The following is a 16831-nucleotide window of genomic DNA, read 5'->3' as shown; positions in this document are numbered from 1 at the left end:
TTTTGTATCTTGGATCCAGAATTGGGAAGCTATGTCTCTTCATAGAGACATTAGCCAGGGCTAATAGAAGTCCAAAACACATTGGTTCTCTACCCCATAGTAATTTAGATACCCTAAACATATTACACATTTCTTAAAATCAAACACAAATGCTACAGTATGAACATTTATATGTGTGTGTGTGTGTGTGTGTGTGTGTGTGTATATACCTTATTTTTTTTATTTCAAGGGAAAGGGGGGTGGTTACCTGTTTTATTGCAAGCATACACTACGTTTCACGCAATTTGAACTTGTTTTCAACATTTCCAAAATTTCCATTTTTTCCGGAAGAATACGGGGGGGGGGGGGATATCCACCCACCGGGCTTCAAAATTCCAGGAAATCGTACATCTCTAGCTGTGCCCAGAAGCATTTAAAAAAACCAAGGAGCTCTTTCAAGCGACCGCATATCTTGACACATTCCTAAAACGGCTCTCCCACATGCCTTGCCAAAAGCACTCCCGTTCCGATCTCTAAATACAAGAAGCATCCAGTTTCCTTGACAGAGGCCCAGCTGAAAGTTGTCTCCCAAACCCTGGTGGGTTGGCAAATCATTTACTTGGCGGGAGAGCTGAGAATGATTTTTCCAACATGTGACCCAGGGAGGGCGTCCTTCGCTTGCTGAATTTGCCAAACTGGTTCAAACTCCACCTTAAGACCAGGAAATGCTGAGCTGGACGAGTCTCCGGTTCCTTCGCCCCCAACTGCTGTGCAGAATTTCTTCCTTACCTGTCCAGGTACTTTCTGACTCCTGGCCGTTATTCCTATGATGGGAAGTCTGAACATGGACTCTTAGAATACAGTGGTACCTCAGGGTAAGAACTTAATTTGTTCTGGAGGTCCGTTCTTAAGCTGAAACTGCTGTGGGGTGCCTCAGGGTTCCGTCCTCTCCCCCATGCTTTTCAACATCTACATGCAGCCGCTGGGAGAGATCATCAGGGGGTTTGGGCTGGGTGTTCATCAGTATGCGGATGATACCCAGCTCTACCTCTCTTTCAAATCAGAACCAGTGAAGGCAGTGAAGGTCCTGTGTGAGTGCCTGGAGGCGGTTAGAGGATGGATGGCGGCTAACAGATTGAGGTTGAATCCTGACAAGACAGAAGTACTGTTTTTGGGGGACAGGAGGCGGGCTGGTGTGGAGGACTTCCTGGTCCTGAATGGGGTAACTGTGCCCCTGAAGGACCAGGTGCGCAGCCTGGGAGTCATTTTGGACTCACAGCTGTCCATGGAGGCACAGGTCAAATCTGTGTCCAGGGCAGCTGTTTACCAGCTCCATCTGGTACGTAGGCTGAGACCCTATCTGCCTGCAGATTGCCTCGCCAGAGTGGTAGCATGCTCTGGTTATCTCCCGCTTGGACTACTGCAATGCACTGTACGTGGGGCTACCTTTGAAGGTGACCTGGAAACTACAACTAATTCAGAACGCGGCAGCCAGACTGGTGACTGGGAGAGGCTGCCGAGACCATATAACACACGTCTTGAAAGACGTACGTTGGCTCTCAGTACGTTTCCGAGCACAATTCAAAGTGTTGGTGCTGACCTTTAAAGCCCTAAACGGCCTCAATCCAGTATATCTGAAGGAGCGTCTCCACCCCCATCATTCTGCCCAAACACTGAGGTCCAGCGCCAAGGGCCTTCTGGCGGTACCCTCACTGCGAGAAGCCAAGTTACAGGGAACTAGCCTTCTCGGTAGTGGCGCCCTCCCTGTGGAACGCCCTCCCACCAGATGTCAAAGAGAACAACAACTACCAGACTTTTAGAAGACATCTGAAGGCAGCCCTGTTTAGGGAAGCTTTTAATATTTGATGTATTACAGTATTTTAATATTTTTTTGGAAGCTGCCCAGAGTGGCTGGGGAAGCCCAACCAGATGGGCAGGGTATAAATAATAAATAATAATAATTATTATTATGAAACTGTTCTTAACCTGAAGCACCACTTTAGCTAATGGAGCCTCCTGCTGCCACCGCGCGATTTCTGTTCTCATCCTGAAGAAAAGTTCTTAACCTGAGGTACTATTTCTGGGTTAGCAGAGTCTGTAACCTGAAGCGTCTGTAACCCGAGGTGCCACTGTAATCGTAATAATTTTATTATTTATACCCTGTCCATCTGGCTGGGTTTCCCCAGGGGGAAGGGTTGCATTGGCAGCTTTTGGATGGAGCAACATGAAAGCCCAGCAAATGCTGTTCTCCATCGAAACAGAAAGCCAAAAATGCAGCAAGCAAATGTGTGTGCAAGGGGAGGCGGTGTCTTTGCCCCCGAGCCCAGGACCTTGCAATGCCAGATTTAGGGTGTTACAAGTGGTTCTGCTGCACAGGGCAGCAGGGTGGATTTGATTTAGATCAAATTGATTTATATCACGATTTAAATCACTAGTTAGTAAGACTTGATTTAAATCCCTTTTTTACAGAAAGGTTCAACCTTGCTGGCATCCTCTTCATGTTGGCAAGCAGAGGAATGTTTCCTTTTTGGAATAATAAAATCCTTTTTTTACAGAAAGGTTCAACCTTTATTTTGTTATTTCAAAAAAGGAAACTTTCCCCCGCTTGTCAATATTAAAAGAATGCCAGGAAGGTTGAACCTTTCAGTATTATTCCAAAAAGGAAATCTTCCTCTGTTTGTCAATACAGTGGTACCTCAGGTTACAGACGCTTCAGGTTACATATGCTTTAGGTTACAGACTCCGCTAACTCAGAAATAGTACCTCGGGTTAAGAACTTTGCTTCAGGATGAGAACAGAAATTGCACGGCGGCAGCAGGAGGCCCCATTAGCTAAAGTGGTGCTTCAGGTTAAGAACAGTTTCAGGTTAAGAACGGACCTCCGGAACGAATTAAGTACTTAACCCGAGGTACCACTGTATTAAGACGATGCTGGAAAGGCTGAACCTTTCTGTAAAAAAGGGATTTTATTATTCCGATTAGGAAACCTTCCTCCGCTTGTCAATATTAGGAGGATGCCAGCAAGACTGAGTCTTTCTGTAAAAAAATGATTTAAATCAAGTCTTACTGATAAATCTCCTGCACTGGGTCGTTGCAATTCTCCTTGTGCTTTGCAGGTTCCTCGGGAGATGTCCTGGGAGCAAAGCAGCAAGGCGGCCCCGCCGGCCCTGATCCACCGGCTGGACCACCTGGTGATGACAGTCCGGAGCATTGAGGACACAGCCTCCTTCTACTCCCGGGTCCTCGGCATGGAAGTCGTCTCCTTCAAGGTGCTGGGAAGGGCGACCCCTTTATCACCTCCAAGACAGTGTTATTTATTTTACAGTATGGTCCATTGAGGATCGCTTTTGTTTTAGGGATCAACGGTCTCGTTAGAGAGTAAAACTCATGCTCAAATTGCTGTTTTTAAAAGTCTGGGATGGATTAATCCGTTTTGCTTTTTTTAATTTATTTTTTTTAATTCAAAAAATTTATTGGTTTTCACAATATTATAAACAAACAAACAAACACACAAGACAAACAAACATAAACCATAGCCTTATTGAAAATTACACTTATTAACTTTGTAAAGTGACTTCCTCGCTTCCCCTTGGTTGAATTTCATTGCATGTCCTTTTAACAGTTTTCCAAATCCCAATTCTTATGAAATTCAACTTAAACATTAGCATCCTTAAATCTTCACCTTGTGGAATTAAACATATTAATTCATCACTTAACATAAATAAAATCCAATTAAGTATCTGCAAGCTATTTTCAATTAATTTAACTTAACAAATTTAACTAGATAATCTTTAAATTTATTCCACTCTTCCTGATACTCCTCCTCTTTCTGGTCATGGACGTTTTGATTATTATTTTTTTCCAATGGGAAAGCGTGCCTCAGTTTTGGAACAGAATTCCGGAACGGGTATACAGTGGTGCCCCGCAAGACGAATGCCTCGCAAGACGGAAAACTCGCTAGACGAAAGAGTTTTCCGTTTTGGAGGTGCTTCGCAAAACGAATTTCCTATGGGCTTGCTTCGCAAGACGACAATGTCTTGCGAGTTCCTGCGGGGTTTTTTCCTCCCCCCCCTTTTTCTAAGCCGCTAAGCCGCTTATCAGCGGATCCGATCAGCAGATAAGCCGCTAAAAGCCGCTAATAGCGCTCATAGCTCTAATCCGCTAATTCGTCAATGGGCTTGCTTCGCAAGACGAAAAAACCGCTAGACGAAGAGAATCACAGAACGGATTCTTTTCGTCTTGCGAGGCACCACTGTATCTCTACCGTGATCAAATGCTGTATTTGCCAAGCCCAGTCCCTCTTGTCTCCCTCCTCGTCATTTCTGTCTACGTTTTGCCTCCACAGGGAAACCGTCAAGCTCTGCATTTTGGCCAGCAGAAGTTCAACCTTCACGAGGTGGGGAAGGAATTCGAACCCAAAGCCCACCGGCCGACCCCTGGCTCTTTGGACCTCTGCCTCGTCACAGAGATGCCTCTGGAACAGCTGGTGGAACACCTGAAGGTCAGTCAGGCAGGGGCTGCAACCAGGGTGGATAAAAATCAATGTTTTTTTTTAAAAAATAAATAAATCCTATTTTTAAATTTTAAATCGGCTTTTTTATTTAAATTGGTTTTTTAAATTTAAGTCAGATTTTTAAAATTTAAATCAGATTTTTTTATTTAAATCGGGTTTTTAAAATTTAAATCGGATTTTTTAAATTTTAAATTGTGTTTTTTAAAAAAATAAAATGCTTTTGGAGGAAAAATCTTTCCAAAGATAGTTTTCTATTTCAGTTACATTATAGTCCAAAGGCTATTCATCAGGAAATAAGGATTTGTTTAAAGTTTTTCATGTGTGCTAAAACTCCAAGTTTTGTTTTGTTTTTGGAAAAAAATGATTTAATCACATCAGTTAACAAACATTGCTACCATGTTATTGTTTTAGTTACATAAATTGTTTCGTTGTTACAGAAATGATTGTTTTTCTCCTTCCAATAAAGTACAGCAGAAAAATAATAACATTTTTTAAATTGTTATTTTATTTTTAACAATGAGTGGCCAGATGGGTGGGGTAGAAATATATTATTATTATTATTATTATTATTATTATTATTATTATTATTATTATTATTATTAGTTGAATCTTACTATCAGGTTCTGGTGTTTCTCGTGTGTGTGTTTTTTACTTTTTTTTTAGTTGTTATTTTATTTTTAACAATGAATGGAATAGTTGTAACACTCAATTTAAAAAGGGGGGTGGGAATTGGCATTGCAGGAGCAGTGTGACGTTGCAAATGGCCCTCGATGCTTTTGATGGAATTTTAGATTTTTTCATTCATTTAATTTCATTCATTTTCATTTCCTTCATTTCCTCCCCTGTCGCTTTTTTTAGGTATGTGGGGTCAGCATTGAAGAAGGTCCAGTCGCCAGAACTGGGGCGCTTGGCCCAATAAAATCTGTTTATTTCCGAGACCCGGACTGTAACCTGCTGGAAGTCTGCAACTATGGTGGGAGTGACTTGTGAAATTTCCAATTTCCAGAGAGAAATAATGGAAAGTGACACTAAATGACTGTTTGTTGTTGTTTAGTCGTTTAGTCATGTCCGACTCTTCGTGACCCCATGGACCAGAACATGCCAGGCACTCCTGTCTTCCACTGCCTCCCGCGGTTTAGTCAGACTCATGCTGGTAGCTTCGAGAACACTATCCAATCATCTCGTCCTCTGTCGTTCCCTTCTCCTTGTGCCCTCCATCTTTCCCAACATCAGGGTCTTTTCCAGGGAGTCTTCTCTTCTCATGAGGTGGCCAAAGTATTGGAGCCTCAGCTTCACAATCTGTCCTTCCAGTGAGCACTCGGGGCTGATTTCCTTAAGAATGGAGAGGTTTGATCTTCTTGCAGTCCATGGGACTCTCAAGAGTCTCCTCCAGCACCATAATTCAAAAGCATCAATTCTTCGGCGATCAGCCTTCTTTATGGTCCAGCTCTCACTTCCATACATCACTACTGGGAAAACCATAGCTTTAACTATACGGACCTTTGTTGGCAAGGTGATGTCTCTGCTTTTTAAGATGCTGTCTAGGTTTGTCATCACCTTTCTCCCAAGAGGCAGGCGTCTTTTAATTTCGGGACTGCTGTCACCATCTGCAGTGATCATGGAGCCCAAGAAAGTAAAATCTCTCACTGCCTCCATTTCTTCCCCTTCTATTTGCCAAAATAAAAAAATTCCTTCCAGTAGCACCTTAAAGACCAACTAAGTTAGTTCTTGGTATGAGCTTTCGTGTGCATGCACACTTCTTCAGATACCAATTTGCCAGGAGGTGATGGGCCCAGTGGCCATGATCTTAGTTTTTTTGATGTTGAGCTTCAGACCATATTTTGCGCTCTCCTCTTTCACCCTCCTTAAGAGATTCTTTCATTCCTCCTCACTTTCTGCCATCAAGGTTATGTCATCTGCATGCCTTGCTGTGGTGAAGGGGCTTGAATAACCCGGAGAAGCTATGAGCTATGCCGAGCAGGGCACCCAAGATGGACAGGTCATAGTGAAGAGTTTTGACCAAACATGATCCACATGGAGCAGGAACCGGCAAGCCACTCCAGTATCTCTGCCAAGAAAACTCCATGAACAAATGACTGTTTAGGGAAGCTTTTAGTATTTGATGAATTATTGTATTTTAATCTTTTGTTGGAAGCCGCCCAGATGGGTAGGGTATAAATAAATTATTATCATTATTATTGAAAATGTATAACTTGTTAGAATGGGAAACAACAGATGAAGAGGTGCAGTGTGTTATGATAAAGTGGGCAAAAGATGTGGAACATAATATTCAAATGACAGACTGGGAAAGTTTATGGAAAAACAATCTAAAATTGATGGCCTGGACCTGACTTAAAGAGAATTGAAAAAAATAGAGGGAAATTGGGGGATTTTGGAAATCCCACATTTGGGAGCTGGACTGTGATATTTTTTATTTTCTGTTATTGCAAAAATTAATTTAAAAAAGTTTAAAGGAAGAATTAAAAGCACAATAGAAATTCAAATTCATGGCCTGGATCTGACTTAAAGAGAACTATATGAAAACAATGGCTATGTGGTATTGAAAACTGGTTAAATTGGCAAAAAATATGTATAAAACAAGGGAAAATAGGTGTTGGAAATGTAAAGAGGTAGAAGGGACTTTCATCATATGTGGTGGCAACGCAAAATTATTGGGGGGGGGGATGGGAAAATGGTGTATAACGGATTGGAAAAAATGTTTTTTCATAAGCTTGCATTGCCACCACATCTGATAAATTTATTTTCTACAAATTCGTATATTCTTTCGGGAGATCCGTTCCAAAACCAAGGCGCGCTTTCCCATAGAAAGTAATGCAAAACGGATTAATCTGTACTAGACTTTTAAAAACGACCCCAAAAACAGTAATTTAACATGAATTTTACTATCTAACAAGACCATTGATCCATAAAATGAAAGCAATAATCAATGTACTGTACTATTAAATAAATACAGACAGTATTGTAGATGATAAAAATTAAAATTATTTTTTTCTTACCTGTACTGATGATAGTCATTGTTTGGATGGGGGGCTTTTATCCATTTCTGCTGTCACACAATCAATCAATCAATCAATCAGTAGCTGAACTGGTTTCCACACAGTCACAAAAACAAATTAACGGAAAGAGCCTCAAAATAGCAAAATAAATAGCAAAAACAAAAGGGCCAAACTTAATCCGTTCTGGAAGTCAGGCTGACTTCCGAAATGTTCAAAAACCAAGATGCAGCTTCTGATTGGTGCAGGCGCCCCGGAAACAATAGCCGACAGCCACATCGGACATTCGGCTTCCAAAAAGCGTTTGAAAACCGGAACACTTACATCCGGGTTTCCGGTGTTTGGGAACCAAGGCATTTGAGAAACAAGGTACCACTGTAGATCGCAATCTACTGGTTGGACATGCCTGCTATATGGTAATTTATGGACAAAATATGTATTTTATCAAAGTAATTGTCGAACTGAAATACAATTAAGAAGAAGTATATTAATAGTGAAATAATTATGAAGCTCTAACTTAAAATGAGGATGCGGGTGGCGCTGTGGGTTAAACCACTGAGCCTAGGACTTGCCGATCAGAAGGTCGGCGGTTCGAATCCCTGCAACGGGGTGAGCTCCCGTTGCTCAGTCCCTGCTCCTGCCAACCTAGCAGTTTGAAAGCACCTCAAAGTGCAAGTAGATAAATAGGTACCGCTCCGGTGGGAAGGTAAACGGCGTTTCCATGCGCTGCTCTGGTTCGCCAGAAGCGGCTTAGTCATGCTGGCCACATGACCCGGAAGCTGTACGCCGGCTCCCTCAGCCAATAAAATGAGATGAGTGCTGCAACCCCCCAGAGTCGTTCGCGACTGGACTTAACTGTCAGGGGTCCTTTACCTTTTCTCTTTTTTTGTTTTAACTTAAAATGATTTTCTATTCATAATAAATGTAAAAATGCAAACACATGGGCATTGGGCAATGACAAAAGTTCCTTTAGAAACACAAGTTCATAATCTGGTCTCTAGAAACTTCCTATAACATGAAATAATAATAATAATAATAATAATAATAATAATAATAATAATAATAATAATAATAATAAATTTATGTATAACCAGCCCTTCCCAGCCAAAGCCGGGCTCAGAGCGGCTAACAACAGTAAAATAATACAGCATTCTAAAATCAATTCATTATAAAATCAGTTCAAATCAAGTTGATGGCAACTATTGGGCTAGAGTTCTGTGAAGAATTACCAAAGGATAGGTATATTTAATAGGCGTAAATATATGATGCAATCTACTAATAATTATAAATAGCAGAATGTAGGCACCCTATATATAGAAATGAGCAAACCAGTGATATTTTAGGGAGTAGGCTAGCAGCAGGGTCCATTACTTACACCATAGGAGCCTACACAACACAAAACCACTGTTTCTGTATGTAGGTTTTATTTTATTTGTGTTTTATCTTATATTCTGGAAATGTACATCCAGTTGTTTTTTTCCTTTGAATTTTTTTTTTTTGGGGGGGGGGCCCAAGAGAGTGGAGCCCTAAGCCACAGCTTCTTTGCAGCAAGGCCAGCAACAAAATAGTCCAGCGCAGAGCGCTCTGATCCCCGTCTGCGAACACCTTCAAGTCCCTGCGAAAATGTTGCCCTGGAGGAAGAAGAAGAAAAAGACTACATTTCCCAGCAGCCATTGGGAATGCGGCCTGCCCATTGGCTTGAGAGGGTGGCGAAGGTGCCGAGTGATTGGCTGAGATGGGGACAGGGGGCGGGAGACGTCAGAGCGCAACATTCCACCCAGGGCAGCAGAGCCAGGTGGACATTCTCTGAGTTCGCAAGAGCAAGAAACTGCGGGGAAGGAGAACATCTTTATCTCCCGGGTCCTAAATGGAGGTAAGGCTGGAAAATGCATCACTGGGAAGGAGTGCGCGAGGAGCTGTTTTATATTTGCATAGCATGGGGAATTGGGGCTGACTCCTTCCTTTGTTTGGTGGGTCCCCAGTATTGATTTTATTGTTTTTATTTTGCATTTCGGTGCAGAAGGGAATAGGAAGCGGCTGCACTTTGCATCCCTTTATGTACTCGGGGAGAGAGGGAAATGACGAGAAAAGACCAAATGCGACCTCTAAAAATGGCGGAGGAGGGGGGAGGAGGTGTGGATAGAGAAAAGAAAAAAAGAGATAAACGTTCAGACCGCTGTAATTCCTGGAGGAGCTTTCTTCTTCTTCTTGGAAAAATGCCAGCCCTTTGTGCATGCATGTGATCTCAGCGCACTTCTGTTTGTTGTTAAAGGAAGGGGACAGTTCCAAGTAGTGGGGGGTTAATTTTGCAATTTGTTTGTATTATTGTTGTATTATTTTATTGTTGTTAGCTGCCCTGAGCCCGGCTTCGGCTGGGAAGGGCAGGATATAAATTAAAAAAATTATTATTATTATTTATTATTGTTTAGATATCACAAACGGGGCTTTTTTTTAAAAAAAGCAACAACGACGAGTTATTGGATTTTATTAGGAAATGGCAAATCTGGATTAAATGGGAGGTGGGTGGGAGAGAAATATCAGATAGTGCTTTTAATATGAGCAGTGCCACATAGATACTGTGGGGAATTTGCATGTGGAAGAGGTAGAGCATCGATCTCACAACACACACCTGGCCGGAAAGCCCCCCTGATGTTCTGAACCTGGACAGAACCTCGTATATTCAAGTGCTGATGCCCTAAATCTACTCTCTTAACACAGCTGGTGGCTGTGTTTGCTCATAATTTCAATGCTTTAAAGCTGGGCAAGCGGGACATTTTTTCTCTAGGGGGTGAGATAAAGATCTTCCTCAGGGCAACCTTTGACAGATGGGTGGGGCAACCCACCTGTCAATCACATGACATGTCCAGCTCACCTGTCAAAAGCCACCTGCGGGCCTTACAGAAGTGACCCTGGTGCAGTGGCGTAGCGTGGGTTGTCAGCACCCGGGGCAAGGCAAGTAATTTGCGCCCCCTAACCCGTGGATTTGCGCCCCCTAACCCGTGGATTTGTGCCCCTAACCCTAACCCCCAGATGTTGCGCCCGGTGCGGCCGGCCCCCCCTGCACCCCCCACGCTACGCCACTGCCCTGGTGTTGTAGTCTATTCTACCACTGGCATTGTGCTGTGTGGAAAGACTGCTCCACCTGCAGCCTGAAGTGGCACATTCCAGAAGCAACTTTTTTTTAATCAAGGGCCGGGACAGGAGGAGAGTCGTGGATGTGGGACGATGGGGAGAGTCTGGGCTGAGTCAGTGGGGCAAGGTGCCTTCTGGGACAGCTGCTTCCTGTTCCAGGTCTGCGCCCTGTTGTTGTTGTTGTTTAGTCTTTTAGTCGTGTCTAATTCTTCGTGACCCCATGGACCAGAGCACGCCAGGCACTCCTGTCTTCCACTGCCTCCCGCAGTTTGGTCAAACTCATGCTGGTAGCTTTGAGAACACTGTCCAACCATCTCGTCCTCTGTCGTCCCCTTCTCCTTGTGCCCCCCATCTTTCCCAACATCAGGGTCTTTTCCAGGGAGTCTTCTCTTCTCATGAGGTGGCCAAAGTATTGGAACCTCAGCTTCAGGATCTGTCCTTCCAGTGAGCACTCAGGGCTGATTTCCTTCAGAATGAGGAGGTTTGATCTTCTTGCAGTCCGTGAGACTCTCAAGAGTCTCCTCCAGCACCATAATTCAAAAGCATCAATTCTTTGGCGATCAGCCTTCTTTATGGTCCAGCTCTCACTTCCATACATTACTACTGGGAAAACCATAGCTTTTACTATATGGACCTTTGTTGGCAAGGTGATGTCTCTACTCTTGAAAACATTTGTGGGAAATGAGATGGGGGTCTCTCTGTCTTTGCAGGGGCCAGTGGTGACCTTTGAAGATGTGGCTGTGTATTTCACAGAGAGCCAGGGGGTTTTGCTGGATCCCAACCAAAGGGCCCTCTACAGGGATGTCATGATGGAGAATTATGGGAATGTGGCCTCGTTGGGTAAGGATTCTGGTTCATCATTCTGCAAGAAGCCTCGAAATTCTCCTGCCCATCTCTGCATGTTTGAAATATTGCGCATCTATGGCACACTTGGTTTCTTCACTGGGCCTTTTCTCTAAAAAAAATTCAGGGTGAGTTGCTTGATAGACTTCCCTGTTCACAACAGGCTGAGAAAAGACCTAGGCATACTAGAACCATCATTCATACAACTGCCTCATTCATTAATTGATTGCAAATATATATATAGTCATACCTCAGGTTACAGACACTTCAGGTTGCGTTTTTTCGGGTTACAGACCGCCAAAACCCAGAAGTACCAGAATGGGTTACTTCCGGGTTTTGGCGGTCGCGCATGCACAGAAGCACTAAATTGCACTTTGCGCATGCGCAGAAACGATGAATCGCGACCCGCAGCTGCAGGTTGTGAACACTGTGGGTTGCGAACGTGCATCCCACACGGATCGCGTTCGCAACCTGAGCATCCACTTTGTGTGTGTGTGTGTGTATACACACACACACACACACACACACACACACACACACAGTCGTACCTTGGAAGTCCAACGGAATCCATTTCGGAAGTCCGTTCAACTTCCAAAGCATTTGACTTTCAAAGCGCGGCTTATGATTGGCTGCAGGAGCATCCTGCAGCCAATCGGAAGCTGCGTCAGACGTTTGGCTTCCGAAAATTGTTCGAAAACCGGAACAATCAATTCTGGGGTTTGATTGTTCAGGAGCTGAAATGTTCACGTTCACAGGCGTTCGGTTTCCGAGGTTCCACTGTATTATATAACTCCAACATTAAGGGGGGGGGGTCGGAAGCCAGCTTTAAGCTCCCAATTGTTCTTTTGCAGCTGAGGTTTTAACTGACATTGTATATCACGGGTGTGGTCTGGGGGCAATGGCCACAGGGTCCAATTTAAGACTCTTGCCAGACCTAGTGGACAAGGAGGTTCTCCCCCAATTGTAAAGATATCAGGATATGTGTGGTGGTTGTGTGGTTCCCTCTTTGTGGGGTTTGGATGTGTTTCACCACATCTCCTGTGACTTTCTCTGCTGTCTTCTTCCCTGGGTAGGATTTCCATTCACCAAACCTGAGCTCATCTCCCACCTGGAACGAGGGGAAGAACCGTGGGTGCCAAATTGTCAGGATTTGGATGAAATTGAGAACTCCAACGCCAGCTCAGGTGAGGGGTCTCAGGGGAAGCCAACCACCCCCAAACTCTTTCGTGATTTCTTGGGACTCTTCTCAATAAATATTTCCTGGGATACCTCAAGTCATGGTTCTAAAATAGGCAAATGGGCAGTTGTTGTTTAGTTGTTTAGTCATGTCCGACTCTTCGGGACCCTATGGACCAGAGCACGCCAGGCACTCCTGTCTTCCACTGCCTCCCACAGTTTTGTCAGACTCATGCTGGTAGCTTCGAGAACGCTGTCCAACCATCTCATCCTCTGTCGTCCCCTTCTCCTTGTGCCTTCAATCTTCCCCAGCATCAGGGTCTTTTCCAGGGAGTCTTCTCTTCTCACGAGGTGGCCAAAGTATTGGAGCCTCAGCTTCAGGATCTGTCCTTCCAGTGAGCACTCAGGGCTGATTTCCTGAAGAATGGAGAGGTTTAATCTTCTTGCAGTCCATGGGACTCTCAAGAGTCTCTCAAGACTGCCTTGCCATGGCGAAGGGTCTTGAATAACTCAGAGAAGCTATGAGCTATGCCGTGCAGGGCCACCCAAGATAGACAGGTCATAGTGGAGAGTTTTGACCGAACATGAACCACCTGGATCAGGAACTGGCAAGCCACTCCAGTATCCCTGCCAAGAAAACTCCATGGACAAATGGGCAGTTAAGATGCATTTAACCGGTGTTTCCCAAACTTGGTTCTCCTGCTGTTTTTGGACTACAAATCCCATCATCCCTTGCTCGCTAGGTGATGATGGGAGTTGTAGTCCAAAATCAGCTGGAGACCCAAGTTTGGGAAACACTGTATTAAACCAACAGAGGTGTTTTCATGCCGCTTCGTTACTTGATATTTCAGTACAGTGGTGCCTCGCAAGACGAAATTAATTCGTTCCGCAAGTTTTTTCTTCCTGCGAGTTTTTCGTCTTGCGAAGCACGGTTTCCCATAGGAATGCATTGAAAATCAATTAATGCGTTCCTATGGAAACCGCTTGTCAGGCTGGCGGTGCGGAGAAGGACTTTTCTCCCCACCACAAGCCTTCAGGACAGGTACGGGAACAGAGGGGAAGGGGCGCAGCACTTCTCCTCTGTTCCCGGGGCTTGCGGTGGGAGGAGGGTTTTTCCTCCCCACCGCCAACATTCAGAACAGCATTCTGAATGTTGGCGGTGGGAAGGAAAACCCTCCTCCCACCCCAAGTCTTCAGGACAGCCATCCGAAGGCTGGCGTGGGGAGAAGGGCTTTCCGCCCCACCGCCAGCCTTCGGAGCAGCCTTCCGAAGGCTGGCGCGGGGAGAAGGGCTTTTCTCCCCACCGCCAGCCTTCAGAGGAGCCTTCTGAAGGCTGGCGCGGGGAGAAGGGCTTTCCGCCCCACCGCCAGCCTTTGGAGGAGGTCCGAGGACAGTGGGGAAGAAGCGCTGCGCTTCCCCACTGTCCCGGAGATTTCCCTATGGGCTTTCGTCTTGCGAAGGAAGCCCATAGGGAAATTCGTTTTGCGAAGCGCCTCCAAAACGGAAAACCCTTTCGTCTAGCGGGTTTTCCGTCTTGCGAGGAAAACTGTACTGCCACATTCTTAATGGTTCAGTTTCCCCTTTCAACCTTCTTCCCAGGTTTCCAGCTTTTCATTCCTCCAGAATAAATCCTATTTCTATCTGCCTTTTGCCCCAGCAGATGCGCACAGGGGAAGTCAGCCACGTGCCGCTCGGGAGGGATATCTTGTCCAGAAGTCCAGTGTTGCCAGATGCCAGGATCTCCATACAGGCAAGAAAGCCCATGAATGTTTGGAGTGCGGGAAGTGCTTTGCTGAGAAATCAAAGTTCACAATCCACCAGAGAGTCCACACGGGAGAGAAGCCCTACAAGTGCTCCGAGTGCGGGAAGCGCTGCGCCACCAAATCAAACCTCACGAGCCACTGGAAAATCCACACGGGAGAGAAGCCCTACGGCTGCGCAGAGTGTGGGAAGCGTTTTTCTCACAAATCCTATTTCGTGATCCACCAGACAGCCCACACAGGCAGGTACCCGTATCAGTGCACCGTGTGCGGGAGATGCTTTGTCCAGAAATCAAAACTCGCCGACCACCAGCGGGTCCACACGGGAGAGAAACCCTATCAATGCTCAGATTGCGGGAAGTGTTTCGCTTGGAAATCTCAGGTTGGGGAGCACCGGAGGAGTCACACCGGAGAGAAGCCCTTCGTGTGCGCCGAATGTGGGAAGTGCTTTTCTCACAAGTCGGTGCTCGTCACCCACCAAAAGGTCCACATGAGAGAGTACCCCTACAAGTGCCTGGAGTGCGGGAAATGCTTTGCTTATTCCACAGCCTTTGTGACGCACAGGAGAATCCACCCAGGGGAGAAGCCTCACAAATGCGCGGAGTGCGGGAAATGTTTTACGTGGAAGTCGCAGCTCGGGAACCACCAGCGAGTCCACACTGGGGAGAAACCCTTTCAGTGTTTAGATTGCGGGAAGCTTTTCGCTCGCAAGTCGGAACTGGCGAACCACCAGAGGGTGCACACGAAGGAGAAACCCTTCCGGTGCGCCGAGTGCGAGAAATGCTTCGCTTATTCCTCTGCGCTCGCCACGCACCGCAGAGTCCACACGGGAGAAAAACCCTTCGAGTGCGCAGAGTGCGGGAAACGTTTTGCCCGCAGATCGATCTTTGCGAGGCATCAGAGATCCCACACGAGGGAGAAGCCCTTTACGTGTTCAGACTGCGGGAAAAGTTTTGCCGATTCTTCCACGTTTGCTACTCACCGCAGAGTCCACACGGGAGAGAAACCCTACAAGTGTGCGGATTGTGGGAAGTCTTTCGCTCACAACTCCACGTTTGCGACGCACAGAAGAATCCACACAAAGGAGAAGCCCTATGTTTGTCTGGAGTGCGGGAAGCGCTTTGCCGACTCCTCGACGTTTGCGAAACACCGGCGAGTTCACACAGGAGAGGCAACCTACAAACGCTTGGCCTATCAGTGCTTGGAGTGCGGGAAAGGCTTCGCTTCCAAACCGCAGTTTGAGAGACACCAGCGCGTCCACACGGGAGAAAAGCCCTTCAAGTGTCTGGAGTGTGAGAAGTGTTTTGCTGATCCCTCCACCCTGGCAAAACACCAGACAGTTCACCCAGGCGAGAGGACCCACAAATGTTTGAAATGCCATAAATGCTTTGTTCAAAGTTCAGACCTTATGAGGCACCAGAGGACCTGTGCGGCCGACAAACCTTATACGTGTTTGATGTGCGGCGAATGTTTCCCGTCGACGTCAGCCCTCATCTGCCACGAGAGAGCCCATGTGGATGAGAATTATTATGACTCTTCCAAGCCTTTTCCCATACAATAGAGCTGCGGCTCTCAAACTTTTTTTCTCTGGGCCACACTTTCAGAATAAAAAATTACTGTGGGCCGCACCTATTTTTTTATTGGAAAAAGGAAAAGAAACAACTTGATTTACAACATAGGACACAGCTGTTTTATAATGTGGTTGTGGAACACTGGCAAATAATAATAATAATAAAAATAATAATAATAATAATAATAATAATAATAATAATAATATTTATACCCCACCTTCCCCGGCCAGAACCGGGCTCAGGGCGGCCAACACCAATAAAATCACAGTAAAAATATAATAGGGGGAAAAGAAGGGGGGGGACCAATTTAAAATACAGGTTAAAATGCATTTTAAAGTGCAGCCTCATTTTAGAATAGCTGATAAATCAAGGGGAGGGAAACATAAGGGTCAGACTGAGTCCAAACCAAAGGCCAGGCGGAACAGCTCTGTCTTGTAGGCCCTGCGGAAAGATGTCAAGTCCTGCAGGGCCCTAGTCTCTTGTGACGGAACGTTCCACCAAGTCGGGGCCAGTACTGAAAAAGCCCTGGCCCTAGTTGAGACCAATCTAACCACCTTGTGACCTTGGACCTCCAAAATGTTGTCGTTTGTGGACCTTAAGGTCCTCTGTGGGGCATACCAGGAGCTACATAAGAACATGAATCATTCCCAAAATTTAATTATGAATGAGCCTCTTACATATGTACCTTAAGTACGTATGCAAACTCAGTGAGAGGTGTGAGCTTGCTTTTTCCAGCTAATCTCATTTGTAGTAGGTCTCATTTGAGACAAACTCTCATCTCCTTCCTTTTTTCTGATTTTTCATATTTGTCAGAGTTGAGAACTCCTGTTCACAACAATATGTC

General features: G+C 45.3%; 2 protein-coding genes and 1 long non-coding RNA gene across 5 annotated transcripts in view; all 3 read left to right on the top strand.

The window, feature by feature from the left end:
• LOC308581291 overlaps positions 1 to 16831 on the top strand; it is a 149727-nt gene that overhangs the window by 48171 nt on the left and 84725 nt on the right. The window lies entirely within an intron of this gene.
• Positions 345 to 6041, top strand: GLOD5 (glyoxalase domain containing 5). Of its 2 annotated transcripts, none has more exons than XM_081183692.1 (4): positions 345 to 776; positions 3095 to 3247; positions 4324 to 4479; positions 5350 to 6039. In XM_081183692.1, the coding sequence occupies exons 1-4, from the start codon at positions 705 to 707 to the stop codon at positions 5479 to 5481; spliced, it is 513 nt and encodes a 170-aa protein (XP_081039818.1). In that variant the 5' UTR covers positions 345 to 704; the 3' UTR covers positions 5482 to 6039. The 2 variants fall into 2 exon arrangements, with proteins under 2 accessions (XP_081039818.1, XP_081039819.1); XM_081183693.1 differs by having other exon boundaries at positions 347 to 854; positions 5350 to 6041.
• Positions 8648 to 16831, top strand: part of LOC308580590 (uncharacterized protein) — a 28488-nt gene continuing 20304 nt past the window's right edge. Inside the window, exons 1-4 of one of the 2 annotated variants that reach the window (XM_081182458.1) lie at positions 8648 to 9378; positions 11348 to 11477; positions 12554 to 12664; positions 14317 to 16042. In XM_081182458.1, coding sequence (XP_081038584.1) covers positions 9373 to 9378; positions 11348 to 11477; positions 12554 to 12664; positions 14317 to 15977 — 1908 coding nt within the window. In that variant the 5' untranslated portion in view covers positions 8648 to 9372 and the 3' untranslated portion in view covers positions 15978 to 16042. Of the gene's footprint in view, positions 9379 to 11347; positions 11478 to 12553; positions 12665 to 14316; positions 16043 to 16831 lie in introns of those variants that run through there. The other variant, XM_081182459.1, reaches the window with a different exon arrangement.

Source organism: Podarcis bocagei (genome assembly GCF_964188305.1).
Source record: "Podarcis bocagei genome assembly, chromosome: 2".
Taxonomy (NCBI): Eukaryota; Metazoa; Chordata; class Lepidosauria; order Squamata; family Lacertidae; genus Podarcis; species Podarcis bocagei.
Note: the sequence above shows the minus strand (reverse complement) of the source record. Positions and strands in the feature narration are given on the sequence as shown.